We start from the raw sequence: 13,619 nt of genomic DNA, 5'->3' as shown, positions 1-13,619 counted from the left end.
ATTTCTTTAAGAGGTTCCCTTATCGGATCGTCGAAGGGAGAAGCCGTGCCGGAGCCCCCTCCCCCGAAACGACCTTTAAAGGTTGAGATCTCTGGCAAGATATTTGTATATCCTTAGCAAGTGATATAGGAAATGGTCCCATGTGTGTGGAAAACTCAGGGGTGTGAGTCCCGAAAGTGCCAATCCATGAAAAAAAAATGAAAGTACGGTCAAAACCTAGAATGACTATGGCCGTAAGACGGATCTATATAAGCCAAGTCCGGTCTCTTCGAAATAAGTGCTAAAATATGGAAAAAAATGGAATTTACATTCTTTCAAAAGCACCAGTGGAAATATTCGACACTTTTAGGAGGTCTTATAAAGCAAGGCCATTTTAAGAAAATTTCCTAGAGAGATTTTCTGTAATTCCTCCAAATACACCAGCGAAGTTGAATTTTTTTCATGTGCTGGACCGATTAGGCCCGAAAAAAAATCTTAAAGTATAGGAATTACAAAATATAACCAAAAAGTATATGTTAAAGAAGTCGAAGTGTATTTCACCTCCCAAACCCCAGAAGAACCCAAGAGGGGGTTATAGACACTTTCCCTTAAATAGACCAAATCTTAAAATACGGACAAAAATTCTCAGCTGTGAAACAATATCTACACATCGGTAGGGTACGTTCAGTCCAAATTATAGGGAAATCCTCCTTATTCACCAGTAACCGTAATCCCTGACGAGGATTCTACAGTTATTTTCAAGACCTCTGAAAAATAGGTCAGCTATGATTTGTCCTTCTTTACTAATCAGGGATGTCCCATATATATGTGGGACTCTCTCCTATCTACCGCCTAGGGAACTGATGAGGAGCCTTTGGGCTCACCAAACTGAAAGATGGCTAAATAGGTACTCTGAAAATTGATGTGATAACGGGTACACATAATGGATATTTAATGACCTAAAAGATATATATTATGTCTTTCATAGTTGTTATGGTAGTGATAAACCAGAAGAGTAGAATACTTTCAACAACAAAGGTAATTTCAATGTTTAGTAAAATAAGTTTTTTTTTTAACTGAAAGTAAGGAGCGACATTAAAATTTAAAACGAACAGAAATTATTCCCTATATGAAACGGGCTGTCCCCTCCTCAACGCCCGCTCTTTACACTAAAGTTTTTAATTAATTTAAAAAGTAGAACTGTGACAAAGAGTCAAACTTTAAGCGTAAAGAGCGGGGCGTTGAGGAGGGAACAGTCCCTTTCATATACGGAATAATTTCCATTCGTTTTAAGTTTTAATGTCGCTCCCTACTTTCAGTTAAAACAAAACTGTTTTTTTATTTATTTAATTTCTGAATGTTTTCGTAGTAATGCAGGCTTTAATTTTGGCTCATCGTACATGAATAATAAAAACTAAATTTGCATATTAATTTTTGCTTTTAATTTGTGACTTTCTCAAAGTTTTGATCGGACGGTTCTGAGAAAAAAGGAGCGGAGGGGGTTTAGTTGCCCTCCATTTTTTGGTTGCTAGAAAAGACCACTAGAACTCTTAATTTTATTTACGTATGTTTTTATTAGTAATATATATACGTAACTTATGAATTAACTTACGTAACGAACTTCTATATTCGTATATTTTTATTATGTATATGAGGGAGCCCTCGTCAATACCTCGCTCTTCACGCCAAAGTCGAAATTTTGTTCCAATCTTTAAGAATGACCCCTGAATCACAAAGGACGTTTAATTAGAATAAATAGCTCTTTTGAAATTACGAAAAATACTTTAGCGTAAAGAGCGAGGAATTGAGGAGGGGACGAAGCCCCTCATATACGTAATAATTTTTGTTTGTTTTAAGTTTTAATGTACTTTCAGTAGAAAAGATTTGATTTCTGTCTAGTTTCTCATTGTTTTTTTTTTTAATAATGCTGGAAAATCCAGCGCCTCCTTCATGGAAATTCTCTTCCCCCATGATAAGTATCTCCATGGAAAGATCCTCCCACATAACCCCCGACTTTGAGCCCCCTCCCCACTAGAAAAAATTCCTCCTGAAAATGTCTGTATACTTCCCAATAACCAATACCATATGTAAGCAATGGGCAAAGCTCATAACTTGCAGCCCTTCCCCCGGGACTGTGGGGGCTTAAGTCGTCCTCAAAGACATATTTATTAGATTTTTCGACTATGCGGAACAAAATGACTACCTCAAAATTTTGATCTGGTTGCTTTGGGAAAAAATGGGGAGGGGGGCTAGTTGCCCTCCAATTTTTTAGTCACTTAAAAAGGGCACTAAAACTTTTAATTTCCGTTGGGATTGGCCCTCGTGCAACATTCTAGGACCATTGGGTCGATACGATCACCACTGGGAAAAAAAACCAACCCCGTGAGGGAAAAGTTACAAACCCCGTACAGTAACGTCAATGTTAACGTACGCTAAGCAAAATCGCTATCTCAAAATTTTAATTGAATGTGTTTGGGCGGATGATAGGTGCTGAGGAGTGGGGGTGGTTGCTCTCAATTCACTTTTGACTTTTAATAAGGGCAAATATAGCTTCCAATTTCAAATCAATTGAGCCCCATCTGAAGTTTATATGACCACCCATTTCATTAAATCCTGGGGATAACTTACAACCCTTGTCCCAGGGCTCTGGGGGTTTTTGCCAACCCTGGAGGCATTTTTCTATGCTCTTTAGACTATTTTGAACAAAATGATTATCTCAAAATTTCAATCAGATGTGTTTGGTGACAACACAGGTAGTCAGGAGGACCTAGTTGCCTTCCTTCATTTTAGACTCTTAAAAGGAGACTAGAACTGTTAATAAGGACACTTGTTTAATTTCAACTTCCAAGATGAAATGAAATGAGCCCGACCTGAAGCTTATAGAACCACCCATTCCATAAGAACCTTATATGTCCCTGGGTATACCTTACATCCCATGCCCCAGGGCTCTGGAGGGTTGTGTTAACGCTGAAGGCATTGTCGTGTGTTCTTTAGACTATTTGAACAAAAAAGTTATCTCACAGTTTAACTATATGCGTTTAGTGAAATGAGCGATATCTGGGGAGGGGGGGCTAGTTGCCCTCAATCACTTTTTACTCTTAAATGGTAACCAGAACTTGTAATTTTCAGTCAAATAAGCCTTCACTAAAGCTTATGCAACCACCCCTTCCATAAAAATCTTAAATGCCCCCAGGGGCATGCCTTACAACCCCCTGCCTCTAGGATCTGGGGGTTTGTTTCAACCCTAGAAGCCTTGTTTTATGATTTTTTGACTATTTTGAATAAAATGACTATCTCAAAATTTATATTGAATGCATTTTGGGAAAATTTGACTTGGGGGGGGGGTAGCTGCCCTCTGATCACTTTGACTTTGAAAAAGGAACTATAACTTATGATTTCCATACCATTGAGCCCCTCCAAAGCTTATACCACTACCCTTCCCATAAGAACCTTATATGCCCCAAGGACATGACTCAAAACCCTTGCCCTGAGGGCTGGGAGACGGGTGTTGCCATCCTCAAAGACAGGATTTATGGACCTTCAACTACGTTAAACATAATAGCTATCTCAAAAGTTTGATTGGATGTGTTTGGGTTAGTGATGGGCGTGGATGGGGGACTATTTGCCCTCCAATCACTTTTGACTAATAAAAAGGTCTCTAACCATCTCAATTTCCAATTGAATAAACCCTTTTTGAAGTTTCTTTGACAACTCTTTCTATACGAAGCGCCCTGGTCTAAAACAAAAAACAAAAAAATAAATCATACATTGTGTCAACATCGTTCTTTATTTAGGCAGCACTTGCGCTGCCTATGATATTTTGTAATTCTAACATTATTAATTTATGTTTTATATTTTATTCTCAGCTTTTTTATTCTTTATTTTTTATCTTTTTCAAGATTCCTTTTGTTCAATATTGAGTGCACGGACAGTTTTTCATAACCCTAACTATTCTACTCGTGCAGAACCCTCTTCCCACCGGAGTCTAATTCACGGTTTAATTTTGGGTCATTCCTCCTTTTAAGATCTATTTCAATTAGATCTTTTTGGTTTATACTTTTATCTTTTTTCAAGCGTTTTAGGTTTCTTTCTGGTTATATGAACACTTCACAATTTAATGAAAGTTCAAACAGGCATCAAATCCTTTTAATAGACAGTGATAAATTTCACAAAAGATACTAGATATTTTGGTGACATATGCAGTGACCGTCATCAGTAGCAATACTAAACTAAAAAAATGAAAAAGAATAATTTATATACAAAATAAAATAACTACGTATTGTTTAATAATCTTATTCTTTTCAAAGCAAAACGGAAGCGAGTCTCTTTGACCTCTTTTGATCTGGCTCGTTAGTATGAATTGAACTAACACTTGGACAGAGGTTAATCTCATTGGATCAATTGAATTTCCCTCTATGACTTTATTAAATTACCGTAAATAGAGTTCAAACCAGATTCCCCCGTGTCTCTATTTAATGCCATATTCTTGAATAAAATTTTCTTAATTTCAATAATTTCTTGAAAATCTTGCTTAAAACCCTGGTCCCTAGAAATCAATGAGACACTATTGAACAAAATAATATAGTCTGGAAAATCAAAAATATGTCCCGAAGGAGCTTCAGGTTTAGAAGTTTGCTTTAAAGCCGATGAAATAGAGTCTTGATGCTGTAGTAACCTCATTTCCAAATTATTGGTTAGTAGGTCCCACATATGGGCTTCCGCAAGTACATGAGATCTGATAGACCCCACTTTGCTTCCCCAGTGAAGTTGGATCTTTCCCAGAATTTAGAAAACTACCCAAAGCATTACTACTCTTTAAGGCTACCTTTAAACTAATATTCTGTAAATTTTTTTTAAGTTTTTCACTCAGCCCTTTTACATATGGTAAGGAAAGAAAAACATCCTTCTCCTGGATGTTTTTTCTCCTGAGGTAGCTGCAGACGTCATCGAAATATCTAGTATATTTTGTGAAATTTATCACTGCCTATTAAAAGGATTTTATCCCTATTTTAACTTTTATTTATCATCTGGGAAGGCAGTGGGGTATTCAAAATTATTTTGCACTTTTAGTATGCCCCCTGTGCAAGGGGCGCTCCCCTCTTTTTCAGATTTTGTCTTTTTAAGAAGTAGTTTTTATACCCCCCCCCCTCTTGTGTCCTTCTGGGGTTCGGGAGGTGACATACAATTCAACTTCTTTAACATATACTTTTTGGTTATATCTTGTAATTCCCGTATTTTAAGATTCGGTTCATATTTTTATTATATTTTCGGGTCTAATCGGTCCAGAACATGAATAAAAAATTCAAATTTGCATGTCTATTTTGAGTTATGACAAAAAATCTTTCTAGGAAGTTTCCCAAAACTGGCCATGCTTTATAATACCTCCCAAAAGTGTCGAATATTTCAGCTGATGCTTTTGAAAGAATGTAGCTTTCAATTTTACTCATATTTTAGCATTTTTTTCAGATACAACCGAATTGGCTTATGCAGTCCTGTCTTAAGGCGATAATCATTCTAGGTTTTGTCTTTACTTCCATTTTTGTTATTTACCCCCTTTGAAAGTCAAGTAATCTTAATGAAAATCATCAAAAGACGGAATTTTTATTGCAAATAGTGTTCCGAAAGAATTGGCTTTCGGCTTTTTCTACAATTAGACATGACTTGATGCCCACAACTACTTTATTGAATTCAAAATAAGTAACCAGGTCAGATACCAGGTCAATTCAAATTAGAACCAGGTCAGATACAGGCTAGACCTTGCCTTGGATATTTTTGCATGCAAGAAATAGCTTGTGAGAAACACCCGTAGTGAAAGGAAATCTGTAAAACAGCCCAGTATAACAACACTAGTGCTATGAATCCCTAGCGACAAGGTTGGGAAGTAAAATCCCTGTCATTATATCCACACTAACACTATGAATCCTTAGTGACAGGGTGGGGAACTAAAATTCCCGTCTGTACATCGGCAGTAGCGCTATGAATCTCTAGTGGCAGGGTGGGGAACCAAAACTCTGTCAATACAGATACACTAGCACCAAAAATCCCCAAACGGAGATTAGGAGATGGCTCCTGAAGGAGCCATCTCCTGATATTCTAGTACCACTGGGTCGATACGGTCACCCCTGGGAAAAAACAGGATCGATACGCGATCCTGGGAAAAAAATCGATACGCCTTGTCGCTATGAGTCCCTAGCGACAAGGTTGGGAAGTAAAATCCTTGTCATTATATCCACACTAACACTATGAATCCTTAGTGACAGGGTGGGGAACTAAAATTCCCGTCTGTACATCGGAAGTAGCGCTATGAATCTCTAGTGGCAGGGTGGGGAACTAAAACTCTGTCAATACAGATACACTAGCACTAAAAATCCCCAAGCGGAGATTAGGAGATGGCTCCTGAAGGAGCCATCTCCTGATATTCTAGTACCACTGGGTCGATACGATCACCCCTGGGAAAAAACAAAATAGAAACAAACGAAAAAACTCGCATCCGTGATCTTTCTTCTGGCAAAAGATATAAAATTACACATTTTTGCAGATAGGAGCTTGAAACCTCTTCAGTCAAGTTCTCTGATAAGCTCAATCTGATGGTGTGATTTTCATTAAGATTGTATGACTTTTAAAGGGTCTTTATCCCTTTTTTTGAAAATCAGGCGAATTTTCTCACGCTCGTATCATTTGATGGGTAAGACTAAACTTAATGAAACTAATATATTTGAAATCATTATTATAAGCCAATTCTTTATATAGATTTATTGGTATCAAAATTCCTTTATTTAGATTTTCTGTTTCTATTGACTTGGTTTGCTCCTTAGTTCCAGTTCGTTACAACGAACTGTTTGATGTAATTCTTCACTTTTCTTCTATACAGAACTTTTCTTCGTTATTTTCTAAACTAGTAAAAAAACAACAAATTTTTCAACCAAGACCAAGTTGCAGAGGATACTATTCCAAGAAAGCTCTTGAGAGGAAAAAAGTAGCGAAAAGTCATCTTTTCTGACCAAAGTTCCTAAATTATTCTCACAAAAAATCTAGCAAAATTGGTTGTTGGGTCTCTATCGGACTTAATGGAAAATTGGTACAAAAGTCCTAATAGGGTCTTATGGTGTCTGGACACAATGAATCCTCTACGGGGAATGGAACAACCGAAGAAATCTCAAAGAAAACACCACCTATTATGTAACAAGCAACTGCATCTTGAAGAAAATTAATAACACCTACGTCTTAAAGAAAATTTTTAAAAAAGGTGTCCGGGTCGCGATTCGAAGGGAGTGGGCCCCCGTAGGAGGGCTTATGGCGTTACCTTTCTCTAGCTATACTAGCACCAAAAATCCCCAAGCGGCAGGATTGGGAACTAGGATTTGCCAAAGGGATTGATAGCAAGCATTCTACTAATGCTTTTGTCGTTTAACAGTTGTATCATAATCAATAACATCATATATTTGTCAAATCATCTCAAAGTTTTCATTTTTTACCGTGGTAGGTTAGAACAGGATAGCAATAATTACCTGGGACCTCTAGTTGAAAGCAGGCTTTGTGTAATTCTGGGTCCATCATTGTCACAATATGATTTTCCACACTTGGCTATACCCTTCAATAAACCCAAGTTTACGTTATTTCGTTTTGATTATTCATGTACGGTGAGCCAAAATTAAAACCTACATCAATTCAAAAACGTTCAGGAATTAAATTAAAAAAAAACAGTTATTTTTTACTGAAAGTAAGGAGCGACATTAAAACGAACAGAAGTTGTTCCGTATTTGAAAGGGGCTGTCCCCTCTTTAATGCCCCGCTCTTTACACTAACGTTTGACTCTTTCTCACAACTCTTTTTTTTAAACAATAAAAAACTTTAGCGTAAAGAGCGGGACGTCGAGGAGGGGATAGCATCTTTCATATAAGGAATAATTTCTGTTCGTTTTAAGTTTTAATGTCAATCTTTACTTTCAGTAAAAATAAACTTGTCTTTTTTTTATTTAATCCATCAATCAGAATTCAATCCATCGCTATGTCACTTTTACCAGTCTGTAGTTCACTCAAGAGATGTAACTCCTTAACGCCACTTTGAAGCGCCTTTTGCGGTAAAGATTCTGGCTAGGCAAACATACAGAAGGTCTATTGTGAGGCCGCGTTAGTAGGGTTTCCATTTTGGGGATAGGGACGGAGGAAGTAGTTTTAATGTCAATCTTTACTTTCAGTAAAAATAAACTTGTCTTTTTTTTATTTAATCCATCAATCAGAATTCAATCCATCGCTATGTCACTTTTACTAGTCTGTAGTTCACTCAAGAGATGTAACTCCTTAACGCCACCTTGAAGCGCCTTTTGCAGTAAAGATTCTGGCTAGGCAAACAAATAGAAGGTCTATTGTGAGGCCGCGTTAGTAGGGTTTCTATTTTGGGGATAGGGACGGAGGAAGTAGCTTATTACACAGAGGAGACCCCAAACCATCTCACTACTGGAAGAGTTCCAGGCTTACACTGCGGCTGATTGTCTCAACGTTCCAACTATTCTATTTATTTTCTTAGGCAATCTTAGAATTTGACTGACCCTTTCTTTTGCAGAATTCTGAGAAACACTTAAATCTTTCTATTCTTCTATTTCAGGCATTGATCGGCTACACACTTTTTGGCGAAAGTTTTGGAATTCAATGGTTTGTGGGTATGACTCTTATAATAGTTGGTGTTTTGCTACTCAACAAAAAGAAGTTTCAAGCTAAGAATAATGGAAAAAATGGGACACAAAAAGATAGGAAGTTGTGACTTTTTCCTCTTTTTTTCTAAAGAGCTATCTTTGTAGAATAGAATTTACATTTGAACGTGATATATTTTTATTTGTTTGAGTGTATTGTCTAGAATAAAACCCCACTCAGTTTTTTCGTTTTCTGTATTGTATTTTATAAAAAGAGAAAGAAAAACAAAAAGTGGATGACTCAGGAAATGGTTCTTTGGCTGAATGTTAAACCAAAATTCTGGTTCGAAGAGAAAAATCATGCTTCACAAAGAATTACACAATCTAAAATTACAGCCTAAAATTACTTACAAAAAAGTCTAGGCGATACGGCGCATGAAATCTTCAAAATGGTTTTAAGCAAAGTTTAGGGTATCTTGAGATACTTATTTTAGGTTTAGGTGAGTTTCAAACGATTTGACCAATCTTTTATTTTTGAAAGTATCAAATATGACTTCAACATTCTAATGCTAAACTTTCTAATATCTCTCTTTATAAACACCTCCCTCTTCATGCTAAAGTTTTTTAGTATTTAAAAAAAGCTTCTTATTATTCTGATTAAACGAGTGTTTTAGAAGTCGTTCTAAAATAAGTTGGACAGAATTCAAACTTTAGCGTAAAGAGAGTTATCGAGAAGGAGGAACTCCCCGCAATATGTAACAATTTCTGTTGATTTTTAGTTTTAATGTTGCTTTTTATTTTTATTTGAAAAAACTTGTTTTTTCTCTATTGAATTTATGACCTTTTTTTATAATACCAGGAAATCTGGCTACATCTCCACGGAAAAATATCTTCTCCCCATGGATTTATTTTCAATACAATTCAATCCGGGTGAAAATTTATCCCAGACAATTACCATTAACATCTCCAAGTGTAAAATTGAATCAGCAAAGAGTAAGTAAGACAGGAGAAGAATTTTGTATAGGGATTCGGGCAAATTTCTCCGTTGTAAAATTACTCCTGAAAAATTAATATCCTAGAAACTCACCTCTCCACGGAAAATTAACCCCGTGGAAAATCCCACCAGCAGAAAATCCCCCCACCCGGAAAATGTGTATATACTTCCCAATAACAGATACTATACGTAAACAATGGGTAAATTTTGTTACTTAAAGACCTCCCCAGGGGCTGTGGGGGGGGGGGTCATTATATATTCAAAAGCAAGTTATTTGGCTTTTCAACTATGCTGAAGAAATAACTATCTCAAAATTTTGATCGGACGATTTTGAGACATAAAGGGGCATGGGAGGGTGCGTACTTCCCCTTCAATCTTTTTGTTCACTTAAAAAGGGCACTAGAACTTTAATTTAGGTTTGAAGGAGCCATCTCCAGATATTCTAGTACCACCGGGTCAATACGATCACCCCTGGGAAAAAACAAAAAAACGAAAAAACTCGCATCCGTGATCCTTCTTCTGGCAAAAGATATAAAATTACACATTTTTGCAGATAGGAACTTGAAACCTCTTCAGTCAAGTTCTCTGATAAGCCCAATCTGATGGTGTGATTTTCATTAAGATTCTATGACTTTTAAAGGGTCTTTATCCCTTTTTTTGAAAATCAGGCGAATTTTCTCACGCTCGTATCATTTGATGGGTAAGACTAAACTTAACGAAATAAATATATTTGAAATCATTATTATAAGCCAATTCTTTATATAGATTTATTGGTATCAAATTCCTTTATTTAAATTTTCTGTTTCTATTGACTCGGTTTGCTCCTTAGTTACAGTTCGTTACAACGAACTGTTTGATATAACTCTTCACTTTTCTCTATACAGAACTTTTCTTCGTTATTTTCTAAACTAGTAAAAAAAACAACAAATTTTTCAACCAAGACCAAGTTGCAGAGGATACTATTCCAAGAAAGCTCTTGAGAGGAAAAAAGTAGCGAAAAGTCATCTTTTCTGACCAAAGTTCCTAAATTATTCTCACAAAAAATCTAGCAAAATTGGTTGTTGGGTCTCAATAGGACTTAATGGAAAATTGGTACAAAAGTCCTAATAGGGTCTTATGGTGTCTGGACACAATGAATCCTCTACGGGGAATGGAACAACCGAAGAAATATCAAAGAAAACACCTCCTATTATGTAACAAGCGCCTGCATCTTGAAGAAAATTCACCTACGTCTTTACGAAGTTTTTAAAAAAGCGTCCGGGTCGAGATTCGAATTTCTAATGGTTCAATATCTTGACGTTGTGATGGTGCTGGTAATGGTTCGATAACTTCAAGTTGTGATGACGATGCTGGTAAAGTGTTTCTTAACTTTTGATCTAATCTTACAAATCTCCGTTTCAAACTATCCTTATTTTCCTTTAATTTTTCAACAAGTGAAGAATTTAACTCTTCAGCATATTCATGAAATCCTTCTTGTATTAACACATTCTGTTTAACCTTTTGTCTCAGTATTTCCCTGTTCTGAACTGTATTTGTTAACAACATTTTATCGGATAATTCTTACATAATATGAGTTTTTTGTTTAACCGTAGCAATCTGAAAAATCTCCGTTGTATTGTTTGGAAGATAGCCTTTATCAAAAGGACTATTTTTCTTATTGATTCTAACCAAATCACCAACATTAAATTTATGTTTCATTGTTTGAGGTTCTATGTCTGGAAACATATTTTTATACACCTTGTTTTCATTTTCTTTTCTACTGGCTTCTAAGGTTTCATTTTGATTGATCTATCGTATGAATTATTATAATTGTCAACGACTGACGGTAATACATCTATCCAACGTTTAGTATTGTTGTAATATATGTTTTCCGATTTCTCTTGATAGTTCTATTAAATCGTTCCACTATTTGAGCTTCCAATTCACTTTCAGATAAAAACCAAGGAATTTCATGACTTTTTAAAAATACTTGAACGTTTTTCATAACAAATTCTTTGCCTTTATCTGTTCGTAAATTTTTAGGTTTTCTATTTTTAAATAAATCTGTAAAAGCATATATAATTTCCTTACCCATTTTATTTTTTCAAGGATACACCAAACATATTTACTAAAACGATCAATCACTGTATAAATGTAATTAAAATTATAATTTGTTTTTACACTGTTTGGATCGGTTTACCACTGTTCATCAGTACCATGTAACGCGTCTTCTTTCAAATGTGTGATTAAAGGCGTGGTGTAAAGAATAAATATTTTGTTTTGGCAATATTTCTTTTATTTTAGCTTTTGAAACAGTATAATCATTTTCTTTTAATTTTCTATGTAAATCATCAATCCCTGAAAAATTAGAGTGATAAAATTCTAAAACCTTGTCTTCCAAAAGTTTATCTTCGATTTGCTTGTACCCAAGCTTTTTGCTCTAGCCAGGGTTTTTGTTCATTGCTTCCTTTTTTTTAAACAAGAGCTCATACGGCACTTGTGACGAGGTCGGAAGAGCTAAGAGCCGAGAGCTCATATGGCATGAGCTCTAGCAAAATTCTAAGAATCAACAGATTGATTTAAAAGGAAAATCAGAGGCTTAATGCCGGTTGGGATTTAAAATAAGAGCTCTGAGACCCGAGGTCCTTCTACATATAAAAATTCATTAAGATCCGATCACCCATTCGTAAGTTAAAAATACCCCATTTGTCTGATTTTTCCTCTCCCTTCAGCCCCCCCGATGGTCGAATCGGGGAAAACGACTCTATCAAGTCAATTTGTACAGGTCCCTGACACGCCTACCAATATTCATCGTCCTAGCACGTCCAGAAGCACCGAACTCACTAACGCACTGGATATCCTCCCCAACTCCTCCAAAGAGAGCGGACCCGTTCTAATTATGTCAATCACGTATGTAGAACTTGTGCTTATTCTTCCCATCAGGTTTCATCCCTATCTCTCTACTCTAAGCATTTTCCAAGATTTCTGTTTCCCCCTTCCAACCCCCTATGTCCTCGGATCCAATTCAAATTGAAAATAGAGCATCTGAGACATAAGATCTGTCTATATATCAAGTCTCATTTAGATTCGATCAGCCGTTCGTAAGTTAAAAATGCCTCATTTTTTCTGATTCTTTCAAATTAACCGTCCACCACTTCCTCCCCCCCCCCAGATGGTCGAATCGGGGAAACAATTATTTAAAATTTAGTCTGGTCTGGTCCCTGATACGCCTGCCAAATTTCATCGTCCTAGCTTATCTAGAAGTGCCTAAACTAGCAAAACCGGGACCGACAGACAGAAAGACCGACTGAATTTGCGATCGCTATATGTCACTTGGTAAATACCAAGTGCCATAAAAAAACCACAAGATTTATCCATCAATTAGATTCCAGTGCAACGCTGTGTCTTTTACTAGTCTGTAATTCGATCGAAGGATGCCACTCACCAAGGTCACCCTGAAGCGTCTTTTGCAATAACGATTCTGGCTAGGTGAAAGATCCCTTGGGAGGCCCCGTAAGCAGAATTTCTCTCCCGGGTGTAGGGACGGAGGAAGGAGATTATTACAGAGTGGAGACCCTAAACCATCTCACAAATCCGGAATGAATTCTAGGCTTACACTGCGGTTGATTGTCTCAACGTTCCAGCTATTATATTTATTTTCTTAGTCAATCTTCAAATTTGACTGACCCTTTCTTCTACAGAATTCTGAGAGACTAATAAATATTTCTATTCTTCTATTCCAGGTACTGATCGGGTACACACTTTTTGGCGAGAGTTTCGGGATCCAATAGTTTGTGGGTATGACTTTTATTGTAGTTGGTGTTTTGCTACTCAACAAAAAGAAGTTCCAAGCTAAGAATAATAGAAAAAATGAGACACAAAAGCACAAGAAATTGTCATTCGTTTCTTTTTTTCTTAAGAGCTATCTTTACAGAATGGAGTTTGCATTTGAAAGCGATAGATTTTTTTTTGCTTGAGTATATTGTCTAGAATAAGACACCACTCGACACTAAGACAAAAAAAAAACTCTTGGATTGC

The 13,619-nt window shown here is 36.3% G+C and overlaps 1 protein-coding gene across 1 annotated transcript in view; it reads left to right on the top strand.

Moving 5' to 3' along the window:
• The window catches only part of LOC136033780 (ubiquitin-conjugating enzyme E2 C-like), a 50,767-nt gene extending 41,915 nt beyond the window's left edge, over positions 1-8,852 (top strand). The window contains exon 4 of the mRNA XM_065714681.1: positions 8,584-8,852. Coding sequence (XP_065570753.1) covers positions 8,584-8,739 — 156 coding nt within the window. The 3' untranslated portion in view covers positions 8,740-8,852. The remainder of the gene's footprint in view (positions 1-8,583) is intronic.
• Positions 8,853-13,619: the final 4,767 nt, after the last annotated feature.

Source organism: Artemia franciscana, chromosome 12, assembly GCF_032884065.1.
Source record: "Artemia franciscana chromosome 12, ASM3288406v1, whole genome shotgun sequence".
NCBI classification, from domain to species: Eukaryota; Metazoa; Arthropoda; class Branchiopoda; order Anostraca; family Artemiidae; genus Artemia; species Artemia franciscana.
The sequence above is the reverse complement of the archived record's forward strand: the minus strand, read 5'-3'. Positions and strand labels throughout refer to the sequence as shown.